Source organism: Amaranthus tricolor, chromosome 15, assembly GCF_026212465.1.
Source record: "Amaranthus tricolor cultivar Red isolate AtriRed21 chromosome 15, ASM2621246v1, whole genome shotgun sequence".
NCBI lineage: Eukaryota > Viridiplantae > Streptophyta > Magnoliopsida > Caryophyllales > Amaranthaceae > Amaranthus > Amaranthus tricolor.
Window position 1 is genome coordinate 742,500 of NC_080061.1, and position 25,838 is coordinate 768,337.

Sequence of the window (25,838 nt, forward strand, 5' to 3'; positions counted from 1 at the left end):
AATTTATATTTACCTTCTTATCTGTTCATTTACTTTCACAATTTAAAGAGTAAGATGGAATCTGATTGATCTATTTTCTTGTCATCTATTAAGAGGGTCAAAGTCATTTTCTATATAAATACTGAAAGACATTAAAAATGCTCATTAATAGTTTTACCCAATATCCATATCCATCTCATTAAGTTATAATTTTATCATCAACTTATTTGCATCCTATTTTTTGTTAGTATAACATAGATGGGAAGAAGACACAACTTTACTTACACAAAGCCAAATTAAATGTATAACATAAATTATTAAATGATATGATTTTATTGTGAGGCCATCTCTATTGAATTGACCTATGTACTTTTTACTGCGTCAAAATATTTATATAAATTTACCTCATAATAAGATAATCTCATACAATACTAGGAGTGTTAATAAAGAATTTATCAAATCCTAATTTTAAGGTTAGGTGCCATTTACTATTTACTCCTATCCATATATGATCAAAGCCCATCACCAAACACAAATTACCCTCAAGACTGAAGAGTGCCTGAACACCTTTGCTTTATAGACACGTCGTTGACAAACTTATTTGCATTGCTTCCATAATCCAATTCTCAAGTTTACGCAAGAGTTTCTCAGGTACCCTACGCTTCTCTATCATCTCTCCTGCTTTATTTTCTCTTTCACTCTCCTCTGTTTTCTGAAGCGAATTTCGCCGAAATCTAGGGTTTTGCAAAATGGCGTCAAAGCGTATTCTCAAAGAATTGAAAGATCTTCAGAATGATCCTCCTACTTCTTGCAGTGCTGGTAATTTTTTTTTTGCTGGCAATTTTTCGATTTTCCGATTTAAGTATCGAATTTTGTGAATTTCGTTGATAATTCGTTGACAAAGTTGTGAAATTGATGATTTTTGATCGATCAACTCATTCTCTTCGAGTTTTTATTGCGTAATATGATGATTTTTGCTTTGGTTGATTGGATTTTTCGCGGAGATTCGTTGATAAACGTTTTAGGAGATTTGCATGCGTTTTTGATGTCTATTGATTGCTTTGTTGAGTCTGAATTTTGTCTGATCATGATCCTTGTTTGTTTCTGTGAAACTCGTGGATCAATCATTTAGTTATCATAATCTTGGACACTTGTGCTCTTGTAATGTTGAGGAGCTGGATGTAAACGGACTTTACTCTGGACTGATTAGAGTATTTGATTTAATGGAGACGAAGTCTGCAACTTTCATAGAATTAATATGATGACATGTCTGAACTGACTGAACACTTCTTCTGTGATCAATTTATGTATCAATTTCCATTGCTGAGGGCCTAGACTGCCTTACATATAAATTTTTGAATGAAAAAATAAAATGCAGGGAACCTGCTTGGTATCATGTCGTGGTTATTGTAATAATATGTTGTTTCAATTTAGCAAACTCTAAAGCATTACAGCTTTATACGTTGTCCATATTTGTTTCCCACCTTGCGTTCTTTGTGAATGTGGAAATATATTTTCATTATCAGATACTTCTGTGAAGTAGGTGCTGCTGGAACAGTCTTACAACAGATATGGATAGTACTGCTCCATTTCGTCATATTTGTCAAATCTTCCTTTTTTAAATGTTCTTTAGGTAAATTAGGCATTTAATATACTATACAAATAAAATAATTTTGGTTGAGTAAGTAGTATATAAATGGTGGCGATATTGCAATATATGATATTTTGCTTGTTCTTTCTATTCTCTAAATTTGATAATTAAAATGGGACGGAGTTTCACTCATTGACATGGTTCTCAGTGGAGATATAAGACATTCAAACTTTTGACTGTCTTCTTTCTACTTGTTGTGCTAGTCAAAAGTACATACTCATCTTAGGTGCATTTGCAAAGTGCAAACAATTTTCTAGTATTAGAAGCTACTTTTTGCAGGCCCAGTAGGCGAAGACATCTTCCATTGGCAGGCAACAATTATGGGCCCTATTGACAGTCCGTATGCCGGCGGAGTGTTCCTCATCAATATTCATTTCCCTCCAGATTATCCATTTAAACCTCCAAAGGTGCTTTTTTTCTTATTCTTGGACAACATTTGATGCCAGACAAGTGGCCAACATCTTTATAATGGTGATAATATATGAATGTAGAGACAACTTATGATTTGCTGCTATATCCTCCTGGGTAGTTTATCCATTGAATTTTAGTTGGACATCAAAAGTTTCAAAGTGAGATGACAATTCCTTGATGTGTTTAGGTCAAGCTTTAGCTGTTTGCGAACTTGTCTTTCGTTTGATAGTTTGTTCAATCTTTGTTTCATTTGAAGTGACTAGAAGTTTTATTCTAGGTCCTTTTTTGTGTAATTGTTAGATTTGTATTGTGATCACTGCTTGGTGTATTGTATTTGTCACATGTGTTGCATCACCCTTAAAAACCTTGTGCTATAATTATTTGAGACAAAATTAAAGCCACCTTCTTTGTTCTTTTTTCTACCCAACTACATTTGGGTATCAAAGTTGTAACATATGGTGACCTATGAATTGCTTGTGTGATGTTAAAAATTTGGGATTCATCGATACTTTCATTAAGTTGGCTTGCTAAAAATTGTTCTTTTGGGGTGAATGTTACCATTTATTTAGGTGTATTTTACAAGCTAGTTTTGAGACTTTGTCAAATTTTAAGTAAGTGGAACTGTGGAAGAGAATACTTTAGCAATCCTATGGTTTTGCATGTGATTGGAGATGACTATTTAGGTAAATTAACTTTGTTGTCTTCCCAGGCAACATTTCATTGAGTACTTTCTGGTTATCTTTGAAGATTGATGAATATTTGTTTTTTTCCAATTGCTTTTCTCGGAACTCATTTTGTATGTACATTCGTTTTGTTGGCACCTAGATCTATCTTTTAGGTTATCTAAAATGTCATTTTCGCTTGTTGTTTGATGATCACTTTGTCACTTGTAGTTGTATGTGACTGAAGTTTGAAATATTCATGTTGATGTTCAGTTAGATGTGGTTCAAGGATTCATTGACGATGGTTGATCTCCTTTACTGTAAAGATTTATGAGTAGTTGAAGAGTGTAGTCCTTACCTTTTTGAATCAGTTGAGTAGAATTTAGGATTGTTTGTGTTGTCATTGTATATGTGCACGTTAATTGAAATTGAGGCTCTTAGTTGTAGATTATTAATTAAAATTATGGCTGTGAGTTGGATACTTGGGAGTTGAGATTAAGGCTTCGACATGTTACCGATGCTGTGATGTGAATATATAAATGTAGAGGACTATTAGGGAGACTACGAACATTCTAGTTGGAAAGAACAATTTTGCGTGAAATTCAGCGTAAACGAATTGCATTTTTTAATAGATAGTGTTTTAGACCAAGAGTGGGGTTGGAATGGAGTTGATTAGGATTTCTACTTATTCAAAAATTATTTGTTTGGAGAAGACTTCTACGTGTTTATTGTGATTAGGTACTCGGGGGTGGAGTAGGATACTGTTTTGTTGGTTTTGGATTATTGACTGAAGAACTCCTCTTGGACCTTATATCTAAGCGTCAAAATACTTTATGAGAATATTTCAAAGGTTTTTTCGTTGTTTTTGGAACTCTTGTGGGTTTATAAGATGGTGAAGGGAACCAAAAATTGCTTGAATGATGAGAGTGAAAAGGTGTATGAAGAAAATAATTTACTTGTGAAGCATAATATGTAAAAACTAGGAGTTTTTTTTCCAGGGTTTTGGAAGAGCTTACAAATTACTAGTTAAAATACACTTTGAATTGTTCTTTAGAGAACACATAGGAATAATGTTTAATTTCTAGATGGTGATAATCGTTTTCACTTTGTTACAATTCACGAAGCTAACTCTCAAAAGAGTTATCCTTTGGTGTTTCCTTAAAAATTAAGGGTAAACATCTTGCTAGATGTTTGGTCAACTTCTGTTTTGATTTATTTTAAAACTTTTTAATGAAATTAGCGACCCTTTTATTGTTTCTCTTACTTCAACCTTATATCTGGGATTAGCCAAGCTTGAGTTACTTGCCAGAGAGTCTAAGACAAGCAAGGATAAGTGGGCGTTGCAGCTAGGTCAGTTTATGGGCTCTGATATACAAGAATTTATGTCTTATAGAGCTTGCCCACAGTATTTGTGGCATAGCAATGACATGTAGGCATTAAACTTTGTGCAACAACTTCGGTCATATGGCAGCTTGATGATTATGATTGGGCTACATGGACAAACCCTGGGAGTAGCAACAAAGGCATTTTCGCTTGGTGCCTATTATACTTGTAATAGGGATGAGTGAGAACGCATAGAAAGCTGCAATGACATGGCTTGATATTTTGTGTGTGATGGTGAAGTGCTTGGCATTGTTTTGCTTGTTATTTTAGTAACTGAAGTTTGGAAATTTTAGAGGTTTTTGGATATACTAGTTTCAGTGTTATCTAAGCTGGAGTAAGAGATTCATGACCCTGGGAGAGGTAGGTTGTTTTTTTAGTGTATCCTTTAGAAGGAGAGGTAAGCACAACAAGAGGAAATAATGTCATGCCACAAGCTTCCTCTATGAAAATAGAACTGTATTTTAATAGAGTGCTCATCATTGGTAATGAAGGAAAACATAATAGTTTTATTTATTATGTTATTTTAGGGGAGATCTTATTTGCCTTCAATCAGTTTTCAAATTCTTGAATTTTTTTCTAAATGGAGAGATACATTCTGTACATGGATTTTAGGTTTCAAGTATTCATCGTTTATTTCTTGTGGATGATGATTGTTGCCTTAGTGTAAAAACAAGGTTGTCAAAAACAAAATCGATATTTCCCCTGTGTAATAAAATTGCGTTTTGGGCCCTTATAGTTTTGACCTTTGACTGATATTTAGTGGTTAGAATAACCGCATTATTCCCCTTACTGCATCATCGTTTCATTACTGCAATCATCACCGTTACCGCATTTTTACTCTATGACAGTTGCCTCTTTGAATAAGAAATTGGATTAAAACTTTCATAGTGATGTGTAATGATAATCTTGAAGGAAGTAGGATTTTGAAGTTGGTGTGAGATCGCAACTATAATTTCTATCTTAATACGCTCTTCTAAGGTCCAAAATTATCTCTTTCGTTAGAGTAGATTTGAAAAAAGATTATGTCAACCTGAAATTCTGCTACATTGTCTGGGCATCACATCGGTGTTTCAACTTTGATAGAACTTGTAATGATAAATGAACAGTGGGACAGTTTAGACTTTCGTTTTAAATCAAAACTAAATTATCAAACCATCCCACTGCTCGATTTTATTTACACACTATGGGAATCACATTCATGATGCAACTATAGTTTCTTGATTCCCATTACTCAGACTTTCAAAGAGGTTCCGTTAAATTAATTCAAACAAATGTAATGAGTGTTCTTGTGAAATGGGGTTTGTGTGCTTATGAGTTTTGAGTCTTTTGACTGGATTGATTGGAAAACGTATTGACTTGAACAATCCAGATAGTAAATATTCGCAATGCCACTAAATGGACTTGTACAACCCCGACATTGGTGTCTGAGGCAGCAATTATAGTGTCTATCTTGTGAAAAGGGGGTTGGGTATACGTAGGTTTTGCTCTATCCGACACCATTTTGTTGGGATTAAGGCTTTTGCGTTGTTGCATTGTATACTGAAACAGAAATGTTGAATCTTTGGCTCTATTGAATATGGATATAACAAAGTAAATAAACAAGGAAATAATGAGCTGGTAATGAAGATCCTGTGCAGTTGAAATTTAATGTATTTTCAATCACCAAAAGCTAATAAACTTTCTTCATTCTATACTTGTATGTTTCTTTAAATAGTGATGTGCGTCGATGAAACAAGCATATAAGTATGGCCTAAATTCAATAGAAGTAAGATTTGAGATGAAGTAGAAAGTATATGGACAATGCTGGTCAATTTCAATTCACCAACCTGGCTGTGCTCTAACACATCTGGAGGTTTGGTAGGAAAAGGCATATATGGAGTTTTGGCAGAGACAGGCATATATCTCAGCTTCTTCGTGATGATATTTTGCAATGAACTCTCCATGCATTTATTTTCATTTTAACCCATAACTCAAGTCTTTAATTCAATTAGCCTCAATCAAGGGCCAATAAGTGAACTTGTAGAAAAAACACTCTACACGAGGAGAAATTGTTCAGTTGTGAGGTGAGACTTGAGCCCTTTAAACCCAAAAGTGGTCTTTAAACTGAGAGCAGTTTTTTCTCATTTAAACCCTAAATATGGCAATTGAGCTTCCACTTCCCACTTCATTATATGAAGTAAAGTTATGTTGGTGTGTTCTGTTTAGGCCATGTTTTTTACTTCATGCTCATCCTTTTCATTCCTTGCTACTGTCGGAATGTCAAAACAATTTGTTTTGGTATGGCTTTGTGATCTCTTCTAAATTTGGCCACCTTTTGCTTATGTTTCTTTTACTTTGATGACTGTGTTGTTTGGACCTTAGCACTTTGCTCTTTGACATTTTATTCTTGAGGCTCTATAACCCACTTAGCTGATAGTTCATAGATTTGTTTTTCTGGTATGTCGTTTTGTTACAACTCACAAATGCTATTGTTGGGTTAGCTAATGTTTGGTTACTTCCTGATGTGTTTAATCATCAGAGCCTGTATCTGCTGTGCTGTAAAGGTGTTTCTGGATGTTCAATGGGTTGAAATTGCTGTTTTGCTAGTGCATGTATTCTGGGGATGATGATCTATATTACAGTCAAGTCTTTACCTGATAACCTGAACTCAAATTGTGAAAGTGTTCATTCTTGGAGCCACATTGTTGGCTTCATATATTATTTTTCTTTGTATCCGAATTACTTTTTGTTCTTATAAAATGCATGTTCCTTCTGAATTATAAAACTGGACTTGTGTGGATATTTTGTTACTTTTTTGTCTTGGATTCACTATTGTCTCCAACTGTAAGTTTTCGGTTTGAACAAATGTGAACAGGTAGCTTTCAAGACCAAGGTTTTTCATCCTAATATTAACAGCAATGGCAGTATTTGTCTTGATATCTTGAAGGATCAGTGGAGCCCTGCCTTGACCATTTCCAAGGTGATATCTTGAGACACACTACTTATCATTGGATAGTTTTGTTTCAGTCTTTGAACTTCATTATTTTTCTTAAATGATTTTGTTAAGAAATGAATCCACTATCTTCTTGTAAATTTATTATCAAGTGGATGATTATATAATCCTTGATCATGAGCAGTGAGGTTACTACAAAGGTTGGTAGTATAGTGCATACTCTGAACATACTTATGTTCTATGGCTCCTACGTTATTAAGATATGTTATTTGCTGTGGACTGCCTGAACCTTTTGTGGCGTTATGCATTTAATCACTCTGTCTCATCTTACTTGTCAGCGTTTTTTTTTTTCTGGTGAATTGCCGTATTGCATGTCAGCCTATTTCGTCCATACGAAATTGACGTGGATGATGACGTGAGGTGTGAGGAACTGTCATGTTATAGGTTTGTTATGTTTTAAATTCTTTGTTTTGATATAATGAGGGTTGACAAGGGGGAGTCACCATTATATTCAGTGGGTGATGCAATTTGGGGCCTGAGACTTGAGAGGCCCCACCATAAAGTATAAATTGTACTGAAATTTTCTTTGAATTTTTTTTTTATAGAAAATGATGAATATTTAAAGTGAAAAAATGTCATCATCCCTCCTATTGTTTTTGTCTAATTTCATAATCAATTTTAAGGACCCCATAGTTAAAATCTTGAGTCTGCCCTTGATAGGTACCAACTCTTAATTTTTGTCTATCCATGCAAAAAATCACAAAATGTGGTTTGTGCCTTTGAGCTTTTCATCTTAACTCCTGTACAGGCCATATTGAAACTGTAGAGCATCCATGATCCATGTCAACGGGCTAGGAAAAAAAGAACAAAAGATTACGGTACAACTTTAAAATTCAGATTAGAGAGGGGACACATAATAAGACTCTTTTTCCGTTTTTTGAATAGATATGAACCTTTGGGACTTGAACTCTTCCTTTTTCTTTAAGCTGGTCTATTGCAATCAAAAATATTTAGATTTAGTCCCCGTTAACTGGACAACAAAAAAAACAAACTTTTACGACATATCATTAAGATTTAGATCACAGAGACCAATGTGTCCTTATGGTTTTTTGTATAGATGTGAGCCGTCTTTTAAAGGCATTGTAGCAAAGATTAACAGTTTGAAACTCCCATGTTCTCTCATCTGGTCTACTACAACTAAATTTATCAAGATTTACTTCCTTTCTCTGTCTTTTGTTGAAGCAAGATGATAGTGTAGAACTTGAAGTTTGTTCGCGGTATATAATGTTTATATGTTCTTGACTAGCAAACATTTAAACCTCTTGCAAATTGTTCATTAGGTTTTTACTGTGAGCCACCTGATGCTTGTGTGTGGAAATTTAGGTGGATTTTTATCACTACTTGAGCATACTCGTTTCTAGATGTGATAAGATTTATTCAATTCTAATAAGTTTAATACAGCTCCAACAAGTTTTGGCCCTCACTTTACTCACATTTTTACTACTCATTAAGTCCAATAAACAAAATTTATCGGCCGAATATAATTTTTCAACAAGTTTTCCCCTTCTCCTTTACTCACATTAATTAAATCTTTACCATGGTTCTTTGGAACAAGCTTTAGTCTCCAAATATTAATCTTTTATCAGTATGAAATTAGTTCTAATGCTATGTATTTCTGTAGGTGTTGCTCTCAATCTGCTCTCTTCTGACCGACCCAAACCCTGACGATCCTTTAGTCCCTGAGATTGCTCATATGTACAAGACAGACAAGGTCAAGTATGAGACTACCGCCAGGAGCTGGACCCAGAAGTACGCAATGGGTTAGGATGAAATTTTAAGTGATAATTTAAATTGTTATTAACCTAGGATACCTTAAAAAAATAAGTCTCGGGACTATGCCTGTTGGAAACTCTTTATCGGTTGTTTGCGCACAATCTACCTGTTATCAGCATTTAATGTTTGTCGATAATAATTTGGTATTTTCAGTAATCAGTGCCCACTGATGAAACCCATGTTTTCTTCCGCCAACCTCTTTTTGGTTGGTCCAATAAGGTATCACATCTTCTTTTAGTTTCCATGTGCAAGAAATTCAACCTCTGCAATCTGCAGGGTTTGTGCGTCGAAGTGGTGCCTCAATTCGAAAAGGTTACAGCATCTTTTCTCCTATGTTAATTTCTTAACAGTATTTATTTGTGCCCATGACACCTGCATTTGAGTTGGATGATTGATCATTATATACTGCAACTTGCTTATTCGGTTTACTAAATTTTCTTTTCTCTGTGCGAGTCTTTTGTTTATGTGCAAAAGCCAAGCTTCTTCAGCACCTGAAGATGCTGTGATAATGGGAAGCATACGACGTGCACCTCCCTGGTGATATTCTATTGCTCCATATCTCTTTCATTTGGGGTTTTCTTATTATTAGATACTATTGTCCAATTAAATAAGATACTAAAAAAATAATTGATGTTAGTTTCATTTAGTAGAGTAATTAGTCCACCCAACATAATACAATAAAAATGATGACATAATTATGACTTTAGTTGTTAGTCAACTGTTTCTATGGCTTCCACGACCAAAGCAGTATCTTTCTTTACATGTGACACGTAGCTGTCAGTCACTGTGGCCTATTTCTGCTTGGAAACTGACCAACCTTGGGACTATGCACGATTGTATAAATAATATACTTTCTCAGTCTGCTATGACATTTCTCCTTTAAGCATGTTATTATCAGTTATAAGTATTGTAGAATGCAAGTAATATATCATAAGTAATTTTTAGTTGGAAAATAATATAAAAACATAATAGATAAAAGCAATCTATGGGTGAAATTTTGTTGGGGCATATCTTAGAAAAAGACAAACACAAATGGATATGTAGAAGTAATTGAGTTTATGTAGCAAAATTAGGTGGATGGAAGTTAAATTTTGACTGCAGATTTGGTCTGTAGAAAGAGGCACATACCTACCTCTACCTGTGCTCTACATGCACTGTAAGATGTTTGGATTTGAGATCTTGGCCTAAATATTGCAAATAGGGGTATCTAGTAAGATTGGTTTTTACTTGTACCAAATTTAAGACAAATTGATTAGAGCTTATTGCACCGGTTAGATGAAAGAAAATTGCAGGCTAAAAAGTAAGATTTGTCTGTGGATCTGATACATACAGTATACAATTTGGAGTTTCCACTGTCAGTCAAAGATATACAAATTCAATGACCTAATTCTCCATGATAGATGCAGAAATTTTGTATGTCTGTTAACTTACTAATGCACCTTATTTCCTTATTTGCTTTATTCGAGTTGAATATGTTAGGATCTAACCCTAGGATGACAGATTGACGGTCGTACTCGTAAGATGTAATTATTCGTAGCTCAGTTAATATCTCTGGTTGTTTTGGAAAGCCGTGGAACAGTGAATGTATAATACTCCTACAATACTGATACATACATTTGAGTCGAACTATTACGAAATGAACTCAACATGAGTTTGGCTTGAAACTCGACTAATCATTTGATATTTCACTCATAGTAGGGTTATCTAAAGTTCAACCAATCGAAACATCACCTAATACTAACTTACACTTGATTTGAAAGTTTACCCGGAGGTTAGGTGTGGTGGCTCAAAAACTCTTAAAACTATCAATAACTTAATATATATATATATATATATATATATATATATATATATATATATATATATATATATATATATTACACCAACTACTTAAAATTATCGTTAATTGTTCTGACTCAACATAATTAATTCCAAAATTCAATCAAATAACTAAATTTACAGTCCTATTCCAAAAGGCACAATCCTTATCACCACATCGACTCCTATCAACCTACATGACAGTAATCTTCCTCCAATGAGTTTTGTTATATTATTCGCGTTATGGTTTGTTCTATGAGATTTGCTATAATTTTTAGTTTTTGTTAGGTTTTATATTTTTACTTTAATTTTCATTTGCATATTTAATTAATATTTTTATTTCATCTATATATTTTATTAATTTATTCAAATTTTGTTGGTGTGGCAAATACTACGAGGTGGAGAGACTATGTTAGTCTTTAGCACATCCAACGAGCTACTTGTATTAATAAAGTAATGAAACAACAATGTGATGGAGTTGTGGTAACATTAGTAAATATAAGTACTAATAGTACAAGATTTGGCATAAGTAAATCAAGGAATCAGTAACACGTGGGGGTGTTTTGAATTTGGACCGTTATAAGTAGCCAAAAAAGGACAGAAAAGTCGCACAATCTAATCTAAGTCAAGTCCATTTGCTTTACTAAATGTAATGGGTTTAGATGCTCTGTCTTTACTCTTTTATAGAAGTACTCCTATCTTTAATATTTTGCAAAAGTTGTTTTTTAAAGGTGTTTATGAATTACTTTAAATTTATATTTTATATTTAATTTATAATGTACAATATAATCAGGTGAGATCTTATTTAAATATACTTAACATAAAATATTGAAAAGTACATTTATAGAAAAACAAGTCAGAAAGAGAAGTTTTAATTAAAAAGTCTGATAGACTTATTATTTCCATTAATAATTGCCGATAATCAAATTTACGTCTCATAATTAATTTCGATTATAGTATTGTTTTTCAGTAAGTTTCACTAATTTGTCTGTTTTATTAGTTAACTTTTAGCTAATGCGCTGAAAGTGCTTACTGTGGCACGTTCGGTGTTATTGTTCTATATACAAACCTTATAGAAAAATGTTTAAATTTTAAATTATTTAAAGAAATTGTTTTATAATACTTATAATTTTACAATGGACTAGACATGCATTTTACATGGATTAAAAAGTTCATCTATATATTTTGAGAATTCAGACTTCTTATTTGATATCGTTTTACCAAAAAATAGGCTTTCACAAAACTATTTCAATTAGTTAAATTAAAAATGAGTCACGTTGAATTTGAGGTTTTGAATTAGTTAAATAAAAATGTTTTAAGTTGAATTCGAATCGATACGCGAATTATTTTTCTGTCTTTTTCTCCCAATATATTGTATTGACCATTAAAAACAAAATTTAAAATCTTAAGTGTGCTTAAGGAATATGACAGTTCTATTGTGAAGCAAGATGAGTATAAAGAAATACCTATGCAATTAAGTTTAAGTGGAGAATCATGAATTTATTTAGCTTAAGCAACACGAGTATAAAATAAAAATTCATCGGTAGCTACATTTACAAGGTTTTATGGAAAAAGCAATTAATGTCAACGGGCTTATATTGGAATCTACAAAATTCAAGGGCGAAATTTTGAAGGTGTTTTATAATCTTTTATTAGTATCCATCGAACATACTTCTATGTGGAGATGATCTGTTGAGAAAGATAATTGTAATATTATAGTTATTTTATATAATATTAATTTTTTATAATTTTTAGTCATGTATTATTTAATATATAAATATTCAAATTAATTTATTGAATTGTGTAAAAGTCAAATGTAACAAATATAATAAAACGAAAAAGTATGTAAAAAATTACACAATTATTATATAAGATGGTCTCACCAAAAAATAAATCTCATATATAAATTAAATAGTTCTTCTCATATATTATAAGAATATAAACTCTTTATTTAAAATCGCTTCATCGAATGATAGACTCTTATAAGAGCGACTTTCTAAGACTATCTGTTATACATTTAGTTGTAAATCGTAGATGGATACCAATGCAGAAATAAGTGCGTCCGTGGAGAGTATAGAAGGGTCACCGGATATCACCGGTGAAAGTCACGTGATTTGGATTTCCCACTCGCACCCCAGAGTACTTGGTAGCAGAATCTCAGTCTCAGGTTTTCAGCTTCTACTTCAAGCCATTGGATGCACACTTCACCCTGCTCTTCCTTCCACGTGTCACTATCCTTTCTACCCTTATATGCGGCGCCTCGCAAAATATCTTCCTACTTTTTTTCTACTCTATTTGCCCGAACTTAAATCACATATTGGTACCAAATAAGGGGGTGATGTGTCATGTGTACGATTAATAAGTTAATACTCCCTCCAATCAATTTAGTTGTTACATTTTTCTTATTTGCCAAAATTATATTAATTGTTACATTTTTATTTTTGTCAATTTTTTTTACCTAAACACCCTTAGTTCACACATGTAATTAATTAAATAACCCTTCACTACTTATTCTTCACTATTTACCGAACTACCACCTTTTTAATGGACCCCATACCACCCTTAATAACCGTGCCAAAACAAATGAAATAATTAAAATAGTTCGAAGGAAGTATAAATTATGAGAATATAAATATTTATTCTAATATTATGAGAATATAAATTTTTTTGTCTGAAATTATATAATTACGAGACGGAAAATCATGAATGCTTATCAGAGATTAAGGTTTTGAGGGGCTTTTTTTTACTTTTATGTTATACTTCTACCGTTCTAAAATATTTGTTATATTACGGTTATTGGCACTATTCATCGTTCAAGTGTATTTTATATATTACTATTAATATGTAAGAAAAAATATGGTCAAGTAGGATTTTATTTGAAATGTATAAAGTTTTTCTTTTCCAAAAAGCATCAAGTATCGTTTTCCTCCAGTTGACCATCAAATATAACGGTTAATTGGTCAAAATAAAAATTCTTCTTTCTCATCTTCAATTTCTTTTTCAATTGAAGATAGTGAAGAAATTGAATTGGAAAACAAATTGAAGATGAGGGGGAGAAATTTTTGATTTTGACCAGTCAACCGTTATATTAGATGGTCAATTGATGGAAAACGTTAATTGATATTCTTTGAAGAGGAAAAAATTTTATTAGGTATTTTTTGACAAAATTTTTTTTATTAGATACTTTTTGAAAAAAAAAAATTTATTAAGTACTTTTCGACACTTTTCCCTTTATTGTATGTACTTAGCATATTTTCATAAAAAAAATTAAATGGGATATCAAATACATCCTCTATTCAATAGACTTTGCAATGCATGAAAAACATTTGTGGAGTTTTGTTTAAGAGTCGGAGTTGAAACAAAAAAGTACGCTAGAGAAATGTATTTGTGAAACAAAAAAAATAAGTTTAATACATGACATTACAAAAAAAATATTGTAAATTTTACGGGATAGATTATAAAAGAAATTTTAATATTTACTTAACAAGTGCACTAAATCCGTTCTTTTGAGTTAAGCACACTTATTTGATATATCTCTTTAAATATTTTATATTATTTTTAAGTATTAGTAAGTGTCAAATTCTCTTTTTATAATCACATTTACAAAAGCTAGATTAATTTTCTCTTAACGTCATTGATATTTTTTCTATCCATTTATTTATGATTTCTCTCACTACGAAAATTAATACTACCTTCATACGAATAATATACTTCTATTTAACTCTAATTAAAATAAGAGTAGACCATTATGAATAAACAACTACTCTTTAGTTCATTCCTTGGAATTTTCTAGTAAAAAAGTGTTTTTTTTAATGTATCATTTTTAATAGTAAATTCAAAAAGATAGTTTTTATTTTATAAGATTTGCTATATTTTATTTTTTTAATTATTTAAAATTATTGCTATATTATTATTTTGACAAAAGATAACCCATAAAAGTCTGTTTTGCAGCTAATTCTTCTTTTACCCTTAATTTTCTATTATTTATTCATTTATATTCTATCATCACTAGATTTATTTTAGTTTTTTTTTTCAATTTCTTGTGCATACTCGAAATGTAGTCAAAACTACACATTAAAAGAATCATGTATTAATTTTGGCCTCTAAAGAAAACTAAAAACAATATTTTTTTGTCTTTTAAAATTACACATTAAATTTTGGAAAATTTCATATGATGACATTATGTTATTGGCTTTTCTACGTGGTAGACAAATATTTTTTTAATTCGCGTGGTGAAGCTAAACTTTTAAATTTTACACGCGATTGACAAAAGGTTAAGGTTTTTATTAAATTTAAGTTATTATTAACCATCATGACGAATTTTTTTCATGAAAAATAGACATCGCAATCATCCTTACTGACATATTGTCGAATATTTATTTAAAATGAGTACTTAAAATATCAAAAACTTAAACTTTTTTTTTACGACGTAAAAAAAAAGTTAAAAACTTAAAATTATTGTACAAATTCAACAAAATATTTGTTTACCATATAAAAAAGTCAAAAGGTCATTGAGCACGTAAAATTATCTTATTATACAATATATGTGACCCACCCGGCCACCCCATTCGGTAATTCTACTCTCTAGTCTATAGACACTATAGTATTGAAAACTGACAGTTGACACCCATTACATTGTCAGCACAGTGTCACAAGCACTCCTGAAACCACAGCTGCCCATAAATTTATTTTTTTTAATTTATTTTTTCTCATTAAAATTAAAAAAAAACATAAAAATCCTATAAAAAACCAACACTTCGTTCACTTAACCCCTTCTTTGTCAAATCATCAACCCCCCCTTCTTCTCCCATTATCCTCCTTCCTCCATTTTAGTATTTTCCTCCTCTCAACTTATACTAGTCTTTCATTTACCACTTATTCTTCCTTTTTATATCCTTTTTTTTTTCACTTTTTCTTCCCCTTTTAGACAAAATATACACTGATTTTGTTCTCTATACTCATTTCCTACTATTATCAACCTTATAGTATAATTTAATTTCCTTTTTTTTTTAATCAAAAAAAAGCTTCTCTTTGAAGGGCTGTTTTCTTTCCACAACTTTATGATCTTCTTTCTTTTCTTTATTCTACCTCGAGTCGTAACGAATCTCTTCTTATTCTCCTTCTCCTTCTTCTTTTCTTTACTTTTTTCTTGCCTTTATATCACGCCCATTTTCCACCCCCTTCTCTGATCTCCCCCTCTTTTTTCTGGGTTTTTCTGGTTTATCTCTCTTCCACTTAAATGTATACCAAATTAGAGAGATTTTAAAAATAAATTTAACTTTTTTGGTAAAGAATGGAGACCCAAAAATTGCCTTCGATTAAATTTACAGAGCATAAAAACCAGATTGTTATTCATCAGAAACAAATTAAAAGAAATTCCGATGAAAAATTAATTATTCCGAAAATTGTTAGAATTTCTGTAACTGATGCTGATGCTACTGATTCTTCTAGTGATGAAGAGAAATTTTCAAAACGACGTCGTGTTAAGCGGTTTATTAATGAGGTTAATATTGAGCCTTGTTCTTCTTATTCTTCTGTTTCACTTTCAGCTACAACTGAGGTTGTAAACGACATCGTTTCTAAGAAGAGGCAAAGGAAGAGGAGAGGGAAATGTTCCTCTGTGAAGCAGGTACAAGGTAATACAAATGGGAAGAAATACAGAGGAGTTAGACAAAGACCTTGGGGAAAATGGGCGGCTGAGATTCGAGATCCTTTACGCCGTGTACGGTTGTGGTTAGGGACTTATGATACAGCTGAAGAAGCTGCCATGGTTTATGATAATGCTGCTATTCAGCTCCGTGGGGCCCACGCTCTCACTAATTTTTCTCCTCCTAAGAAGCTTTCTCTATCCTCCACGTCATTCTCAGACGAAGATGGGTCCCACTCTCACTCCCCAAACCCTTCATCTATATGCTCACCAACTTCAGTTCTCCGGTTTCAGCCCGATTCCGAGCCCATTAGCCCGAAAGAGGCCCAACCCAAACCCATTAAGGAGGAGATACAAATAGAAGAAGTAAAGCAAGTGGGGCCTACAACATCGCCATACGTGTCGTGTTTTGATTCGTTGTTTCCAAGTGATTTCTTTGATTTTGATGGTAGAGTGCCAAGCATGCCGGAGTTGTTCGGGAATGGTGGTGATTGTGGACACGTGTTCGGCGATGATTGTAAGACGGAGACTTTTCTCGATGATCATCTTATTGATGGTGATTTCGGTTTTGGGTTTGAGTTTTCCGGGTTAACGGGTCGGTCAAGTCATGATTATTTTCAGGATATTGGAGATATATTTGGGTCCGACCCACTTGTTGCTCTTTGAATTTTTTTTATTTATTTTTTTTTTTGTGTTTTTTTCTTTTTGCTAAATAATTCGGCAAAAAGAAAGTTTTGTAAGATGTAAACGGCGGGAATGAGTTGAGCAACAAAAAAAAGATAATCGGCAAAAATGAAAAATTTGGTGGTGCGGAAATATTAATCTATTTTTGGATTACCTATTTTATTTCATTAATTATTTTTTTTTTAATTGTGTGTTTAGTTTTTGTATTATGATTGTGCGAATGTGACATACTATATCGTCAAGTGTATTTATGATAAGTTATAGAAATAGTAAATCACTTTATATATGATGAACTCATATGGATTTTACTATGTTTTAGTTACAATTAACTATTTATTTCACTATGTTTTAATTGTTATTGACTATTTATTTTCTGACTATAATATTATTATAAGCAATAAGTCATAAGATTATTATAAGCAATAAGCCATAAGATTATTATTTGTATATATGAATTTTTAAAAGTAAATATTGTTCACTCTAAATCAAATACTCTGAGGGGTGTTTAGTATGAATAATGAAAAAAAAAAAAGAAAATGTGAAAACAAGGATAAGGATAACGGTAAGTGTTATTGATAATACTTGTTCGATAAAAAGAGAGGTAAGGGTGTAGGAAGAAATAGAGTAATGCATCATCAATGTCATTTTGTTTCAAAACTAATTTAATACTTCATAAATATTGCAAATCATAATCAAGCTTTCCTGAAATTTCTATTTTCATGCTGATGTTTTCTTTTTATTATTTAAAGAAAAGGAGGAAAGAAGATAATAAAGAGCATATGATTTGTTACTGTTGCTATTTAATACTTGTTATCGTTACTAACAATAAATTTTTACAAACCAAATAACTCTTAAATATGTTTGATTCCATGAAAACCATATATATTGGAAAACTTAAATTCTTTAATTTAATATATTTATAAAAGAATAAAAATAAAATAATTAAAATTACGTCATTGTTAATATTTTGAGTCGTTAAAGGGTAGTTTATCCTTGGATTGCGTGCACATAAAAAAGTATAATAATACCTATAAGACTTGATGGTGATAAGTGATTTTTGTTAAGCAGTATAATTTTTATTTTGTAAAATTAATGTAATTTGACTATGATGTATTATCAATTGTCAACACTAGTAGTAATTTAGTAGTACTACATTACATACTTAAGCTAAGGAAGATGTCATAAAAAGTTAAAAACACTCCTCATAAAGTTTGGTGTTTTATGTCTTGGTCATGAGGTGGGAAGGACAATTAATATAGTGAAGCCGCCACAATAATTGAAAATAAAATAAAAACAATTAAATAAAAATAAAATAAGTCTTATTCTATAATCTACACTTGGGAAACATGGTGATTAGAAGTACTCCCATGCACTTATGAGATTGAAACAATTATAATTTGCACAGACTAAAAAAATGGCATATATTAAAATTGTGTAAATATAAATAAAAATAAAATAAAATATAGGGATAAAATCCAAATAAAGTGATGAGAATATTAAGCAAAATAAATATATTACAAAGTAAAAGAAATAGACCAAATTAAAAATATTGACAAACTCATGAACATAAAGTTATATGTTTTATTTGATTGCATTAGACTATAATAAGGAGGGCCATATGTTCCAAAAACTATCTCATTTTATGGTCATATGCATAATTAGATGATCTTCTTTAAATCCCACTTTTTTTGAGTTTTGTGATATTGTCTTTAGTTGGATTTGGAAGAAATATGTATTATTTTCTCAGAATAAAATTTTAGATTCAATTAAGACTGATCGATCAAAATGATTAATTTATAATATTTATATATTTGATAATAATTGCAAATTTATTTCAATATTTTGCAAATTGTAAAATCAAGAGTGAAAAATGTAACTAAATATGACTAAAGCTGATGGAGATCCTGATCAATTTCCCGACTTGATTCTTCACTGCTACATCAGAAACGGATAGCACATTAACATAAAAATTTTAATCAAGACAAATTCTTTATTAAAACAGTCTTACCTTAAGATGGTTTAATACTGCTATGTAAGTTTAATTTTGAGCTGCTTGTATGAGTCTGTCTCATGGTGTGACAGTCTCGTATAAGACTTGCAATTTCATCAATGCATTAGGTACACTTTCAAAGAATAATTTTCATTTATTAAAACCAATATATATACTTCTTAATACTTGGTTAATTTATTCCACTTATTTTAAATTATTTTTATTTTTAAACTTTGAATCACTAATTATTTTAATTTCAATCATATAGTGTAATTAAAGTGATATAGAAAAATTTAAAGTCACTGATTATTAGGTGACATCCAGCATGTTTTGTACTAGAATTGAATTTAGATCATAATCATGATGCACTAAGAATAGAAGGCATAATTAACTTTTGATAATAAATTCAATGAACGAATACAATTTTTTTCACTACATGCAATGGTCAAAGAATAGTTTTGGCCTTATAAGTTTAATTTATATTTATGTATAATTGAATGTAGTTTATAAAGGAATAATTCGATAATAGAAGTACAAAGTATTATACAAATCAATTTTTCTAACTTATAAGCCATGTACATAGGTTTAAATTATAAAATAGGTAAATATGTTAAAATATAATTTGTAACATGTTGAAATATAATTTGAAATACAATTTGTAATAAATATTTATTAATATATCAATCTGATTTTAACAAATTATTCATTTTATTTTCTAAACATATGGACTAAGTATATAAATTACAAAAATCAATAATACATTTATTTATTCCATTTGGGAAAGTTTTAACTTTGCCTTTAATGGTATGGAAGATAAAAGTACTTTATTTTTCCTCCTTTTGTGCTTTAGCGATGGAATTTAGTTGTATATTTATATGTTTTCGGTCTTTTTGGGATAAATTACCTCTTTAAATTAGAATAGTCTATAATAAAATAATTATGAATGTATCTAATGAACAGGGTTACATTCTTTTGGCCTTAACTTTATTTAATTGAATTTATTGTTTATCTAATAAAACTTATTTTTTTCTTTACACTACCAATTTTTATTAAATTAAATATATTTATTGAATACTAATGTCTTAAAGCAAATAAAAACAGGTCCAAATTTGTTTGAGAGTCTGAGGCCCTAAATAATAAACGTGGGTATAATAAAAGGAAGCAATAAAATAATCAACCACTAATAAATGTCTAAATCGAATTTGCATAAATTGATTCGGATAAGTGATGCCTACAACACATTTTGCTAGTTATATTCACCAATAATATGAAGTTAGCCCCACTGCATCTTCTCTTTTAGTTTTTTTTTCTACTAATAAAATTATAAATTATTATTGATTTTAAACGGGTGATTAATAAATAAAAAAAATTGTGTCTATATGACTATATCGTTATCAAAATAAAAATGTCAGTGCAAAAAAACTAGTTATACTGACAAATTTATCATCATTATTACTCTCAATGTATTTTGCTAATAGAAACTATCAAATAATAAATTTATTTCAATTCTATTAAACACATGTTACAAAAATAACAATATTTCGTAAAATAACAAAACAACAACTTTAATTTAGTTAAATAGAAATATTTTCTATAAAACGAAAGTCAAATAACAAAGAAGAAACATTAAAATAGTTAATTAAAATATGCCTTTTTTGTGTAAGATTGTCATGCGTGGAATATTGGGTAATGAAATTAAAAGTAAAAGCTTTATTATTTTGGATTCTAATTCTAAAGACTAAAGTTACTAGAATTTTAATAGTACATACTCTTAATAATTAAATATTCAGTATAATATTCTTCAATATACAAGTATAATCTAATTCACTTGTTGAAATTATTGAAACTTCATTATGTCTATAGTTTAAAACCTCTTATGTGCTCCATTGATATTTTTAAGACTGAATTTTTTATTTTAATTTAATTGAAATGAGCTTTTTTTACTGCAATTTTCTTTTATTGTTTCCCTCTTTTGATTTACCTAATAAATTTTTATTTAATATAATTATTTTAAGGTGAAGAGAACATAGTCTTAGCTGTTACAACTTATGCTAATTTTATGATTCTTTCGTAAAGGCAAATAAGGAAAGAGAATTACTTTTCTTATTTGTGGTGAACATTAAATCTTGGTCATTAAGATGAAAATAAAAGCTTTTAATAATTATCAGGTCAACTTATAATTCTCAAATAATAATATTTTATAGTTAGAATTATCAAAAATAAAAATTAGAGCCAAATTTAAGACGTATCTTATTATGCGTTGAACTCATGACCATTCAAAATTCTAACTCAAGTCAGTCAACTAATTTCTTTTGAAACGTTACACCCAACATACCTGGAGTATTAGGTGTTTGTAATTCTGTCAGAGTAATATATAAAATATTTTAGGGTCTTAATTATAAATTTAAATTTTTGATTGAGTTGGTTCTTTGACATGGTAACAGAAGCCAGCGTAACAAGAGGTTATAGGTTCAAATATCAGCTACCAATTATTTAAAATGAAATATTGAGTGTTAGGTATGAAGAGAGCCTATGTTGGATCCGCACTTCTAACACAAAAGCTTTCATCTAAGGGGGTGTATTAGATTATACAACATAATTCGAGGTTTCAACCATGTACTAAAATTTTTGGTTAAGTTAATTTTTTGACAATTTCAAACAATATCACAATATGATCTAACCATATAAGGCATGCTTAATAATGTGTGATGTTTTTGTGCAAAATCCAAAAAATTAAGGGCGCATGGAGCAAATGTTAGGTATTAAATTGTTATGATTGCTAAATGAGGGTGTAGTTATCTTGGGAGATGCTTACTACATCTGGGATTTGAGAAAAAGTATTCAAATTGAAAAATAAAAAGCCTAAAGCCAAAAATTTGCTTTAACATCACTCAAGACAAGATAATGTTAAAAGACGAGAACAAAATATTGCTCAAAAATATGTCTCAAAAATACTTTCAAGTACTTTTGTATGGTGAGATATGGGGGTTGTTTTATCAGGCTGTTGTGCTTTAATATCCCTTTATAAGTCCCTTTGCCTTAGTGCTTTGAGAATTTATTAAATTATACTTCTAAGAGGTTTTGAGTTTGAAAATTTAATTAAAAGTTGGTATTGATAAATTTTATATTTAGTGGGTTTTTCAATAAAATAAGTATTATTTGAATTTTTTTTATGTTCAGAAAATTTTATTCGGTTCATACTAAAATTTTACATTTATTTAACCCTACAAAGTTTTTCAAGATTTGTCTCCAACTCTATACAATTACAAATAAGAGTTAGTTGGTTACTCATACCGATATCCTAAACTTGTTTAGCCGTATCTCTAATTGTGTATAATTAAAAATTATTTAAAAGTTAAAATTAATAAAATTTATATTTAGAGAAATTAAATAAGATTCTACTTGATTATTTTTTAATTTATAGATTAAATAAAAAATAAGATAAGCCGGAGGGAGTAGTAAACGAGTGATTCTATTTAATTTGTCCAAGACCAAATGGAAAAAGATTTGGTAAATCAAAGTGCATGGTCAATTGGGCCAAGTTGGGTTTAGCAGGTAACTGGAAATTTGGCACCTGGGCCCTTTGTTGTTGTAGCTTTTTTTTTTTTTAACTTTTACTTAAATTATGAAAAGAAAAATGAAAATAATTTATTTGATGTAAAAAAGACAATAAAGTTTAAGACAAAATACTCTAAGATATTTATACTTTCAAGAAATGAACTTCAATTCCGCCCATTATTTTAGTTTTAATAAACAAAATAATAATTTTCCTAAAAAAAAAATAATTTTACTAGGCCTGTTTGACAAATCAGGTCAGGTCGGTTTATATTCGTGTCATATATAAATAGGTCTGAATTCACTTAAGCCGAACCTAACCCTTTTAGTCAATTGAATCGAAAAGCACAATCCTGGTCTGTTTTGAGTTTTTTGTATCAATTTTAGGCCAAATCTTTAATATTAACTACATCTTATTCTTTAAACTCAATTTTAAACATTTAATTTATAAGTTATTTATTTTGTTTTTACTATCAAAAATAAAACTTTATTAAATGAATTAAGTTTAGGATATACGTATAATACTCTAACACAAAAATTTTTGATAAAAAACATATTTAATTGGTCAAAATTCAAGTGGAAAAACATTAATGCATAAGCATATTTCAATCATAAACCAAATAGAAGCTACCAAAATCCTCAAAATGGGCAACCCCAAAAAAATAATCTTATATGTCCCCCAAATCCCACAAAAAATATGTCCAAAAGGATGATAACAATTGAAGTATCTTCTTAAAAGGGAAAGGAGAGATATTTTAGAATTAGCATCTTATTATCAATTTGATTGAAAAGTCCTTTTCAATTTTAGCTGTTTGAGAATGGAAAGTCACGGATACAATTTTATGTATTTTATAAAAAGTAAAAAAAAAAAAAAAAATTAAAAAATAGAAAATAGAAAATAAAAATGGTCACACTAGAATCTGGTTCACTTATCTCTAGCACAATATTTTAATACGTAGCAGATAAAAATACCACAAATCATGATGGTGCACAAAATACCAAAGAATCAACTGGTAATTTTACATATACTTTTAATTCTTTTTGACAATTCAACAATAAATATGTATATATGTAAGACAATAAAAGGATGCAAATGAAGAGTAAGGCAGCTAAAGACCTTATGATATGCTGACTATAATGTCTTTTTTATGTTTCTATTTCTATTAATTGGGTGTTTTTGGATTGAAGTTAATAATTGTTTTGAATAACACTTGAACAAAAAGTTAAAAGAAAGGGCCCCACTATTCTTACCTTGTAATCACAGTCAAAATATATTTGGGAAAATAATTTAAAATCGGTCAACTTAAATAAAAATTATAATTAAAAGGAGGAAAAAAATATTCAAAAATATATAAAAGTTTAGTAAAAATAAATTTACTTTATTTAAAATATATAAATTTGATAAGGTACAAATAAGGAGGCGACATTAGAATTATACAAAGGATTATGTCTTTAACAATACGTGATAATCACTAAATATTATCAATTTGCATGCAATTCGATTTTAAATGTTTGATAATAAGTTATCTAAATTCCTTCTACGCTATAACTTTAGCGCTTAGGCTAGCAGTTTAGGGCTGGCGGTCTTAAAATATTTTATATTTTTTATCATATTTTATAAGGAAAAATTATTTAATTTAAAAGTGAAATATAGTATAAAATATTTCACTTATCTCATCTTCTGATATCGTGCTAAAAGAGCAAATAAATCAAACTAAATAATTAATAAACTTATCATAAGACCCTAAGCTACATTGTAATTTGTACTCTATATATTGTTTCATCTTATTTTGATAAAATGTCTGATTGTTTTTAACGACTATTTACAATTCACTCTTAGTTTGCATGTATGTTCAATTTATAAAGTTCAAATATAGTTAAGTGAGATTTCGTTTAATTCGTGTTAATTTAAATTTTATTAATATTAACTTTTAATAATTTTAACTGAACACTATCATGGATATGAAGATTTAAAATAGTATCTAAATTCTAAGCAAGTCAAAAGACATAAGATTAGAGTAAGAGAGAGTATTATTAAGTTTAATTGAAGATATCGTGGAGCAAGCATTGATAATAAAGCTAGCAAAGTAAGAAATTTAGGATGAGGTGGATTTGGTATCCACCAAAACAAAAGGCATTGATGAAATTGTATCCCTATCTACCTTCGAGGGACATGTTTTGTTAAGGATGGTGGGAACCGTTAATTAAGCACGGACCACGGTTCAGGATTTATTTGATGTCCTTTTCTCATAGATCTTTGAATTGATAAGGCCATCAATCAACCATTCCAATTTCCCTCAATTAGTAACCAATAACTACTTTCTACAATTCAGTTTTATCATACTTTAAGTTAAAATAAATATTATTTTTTTTTAAGTTACCAAAAGTTATATATTCACTTCTCATACTTCTCACTAATCCTCTCCTCTCTTTATTTTGTAAATTGTAATTTGAAAAAAAAAACTTCTTTAATCACAAATCTAACACTCTTTGTCATATATATATATATATATATATATATATATATATATATATATATATATATATATATATATATATATATATATATATATATATATATATATATATATATATATATACTTGATATAAAAAGTAAATATTTCCATATTTAGTATTAAATGCCTTAAAAGCATTAATACTTATCTTTTCATTACAAAGAAAAAAAGTTTAGCTTATTCATAGCATTAGAGGCCGTATATATACATGTATACAAATTTATATTATATATACGAAAATTTTTATAACTAATATCTGATCCTTACTTATATAAACATTTAAATTTATTAAACAAATTAAACTTATTGAATATTTTTATTATAGGTTACGACTTACGAGAAGATGTATCCATCGCATATGTATTTGATATCTTTTATAGTTAATAAATACTCCCTCCTATTCATAGAGAATGAAATATTTTTTTATTGGGCTAATTTATTAAAAATGTCTCATTTTTATTTTTGTCATTCTTTTTACCTTTTTACCCTTAGTACAACAATACAATAACACATAAATATCAATGCCCTTTATGAAAAAAGAGATTAATCCATCTTCTTTTAAGTGGTCCCCCACTCTTTCTTGATTTTGGTGTAAAATCCAAATGTTCCATTCTTTATGAATAAGAGGGAGTACTACTATATTAATTTAATAAATATATTTTTTTTATAGTCGGTTCTGAACAAAGTTTAGTCATAAGAAGTGAAGGTAAGTTATACTCCGGCCATTGTCCTATTCTAACAATAACTAACCCATTTACAAAAAAAGAGCAGCTGTAA

At 29.8% G+C, this 25,838-nt stretch overlaps 2 protein-coding genes across 2 annotated transcripts; both read left to right on the forward strand.

Moving 5' to 3' along the window:
* The first annotated feature begins 476 nt into the window (after positions 1-476).
* LOC130801345 (ubiquitin-conjugating enzyme E2-17 kDa-like) lies at positions 477-9,088 on the forward strand. The gene is made up of 5 exons (XM_057665186.1): positions 477-630; positions 718-798; positions 1,910-2,037; positions 6,941-7,045; positions 8,700-9,088. Exons 2-5 carry the CDS (start codon positions 729-731, stop codon positions 8,841-8,843), a joined length of 447 nt encoding a protein of 148 aa, XP_057521169.1. The 5' UTR covers positions 477-630; positions 718-728; the 3' UTR covers positions 8,844-9,088.
* Positions 9,089-15,435: 6,347 nt separating this feature from the next.
* LOC130801341 (ethylene-responsive transcription factor CRF2) lies at positions 15,436-17,332 on the forward strand. The gene has a single exon (XM_057665183.1). The coding sequence runs from the start codon at positions 15,963-15,965 to the stop codon at positions 16,980-16,982; it is 1,020 nt and encodes a 339-aa protein (XP_057521166.1). The 5' UTR covers positions 15,436-15,962; the 3' UTR covers positions 16,983-17,332.
* The last annotated feature ends 8,506 nt before the right edge of the window (positions 17,333-25,838 follow it).

Coding starts and splice junctions, on each gene's coding strand:
- LOC130801345 (XM_057665186.1), top strand. CDS start 729: ATGGCGTCAAAGCGTATTCTCAAAGAATTGAAAGATCTTCAGAATGAT. Junction 799..1,909: donor TCCTACTTCTTGCAGTGCTG/GTAATTTTTTTT, acceptor TACTTTTTGCAG/GCCCAGTAGGCGAAGACATC. Junction 2,038..6,940: donor ATCCATTTAAACCTCCAAAG/GTGCTTTTTTTC, acceptor AAATGTGAACAG/GTAGCTTTCAAGACCAAGGT.
- LOC130801341 (XM_057665183.1), top strand. CDS start 15,963: ATGGAGACCCAAAAATTGCCTTCGATTAAATTTACAGAGCATAAAAAC.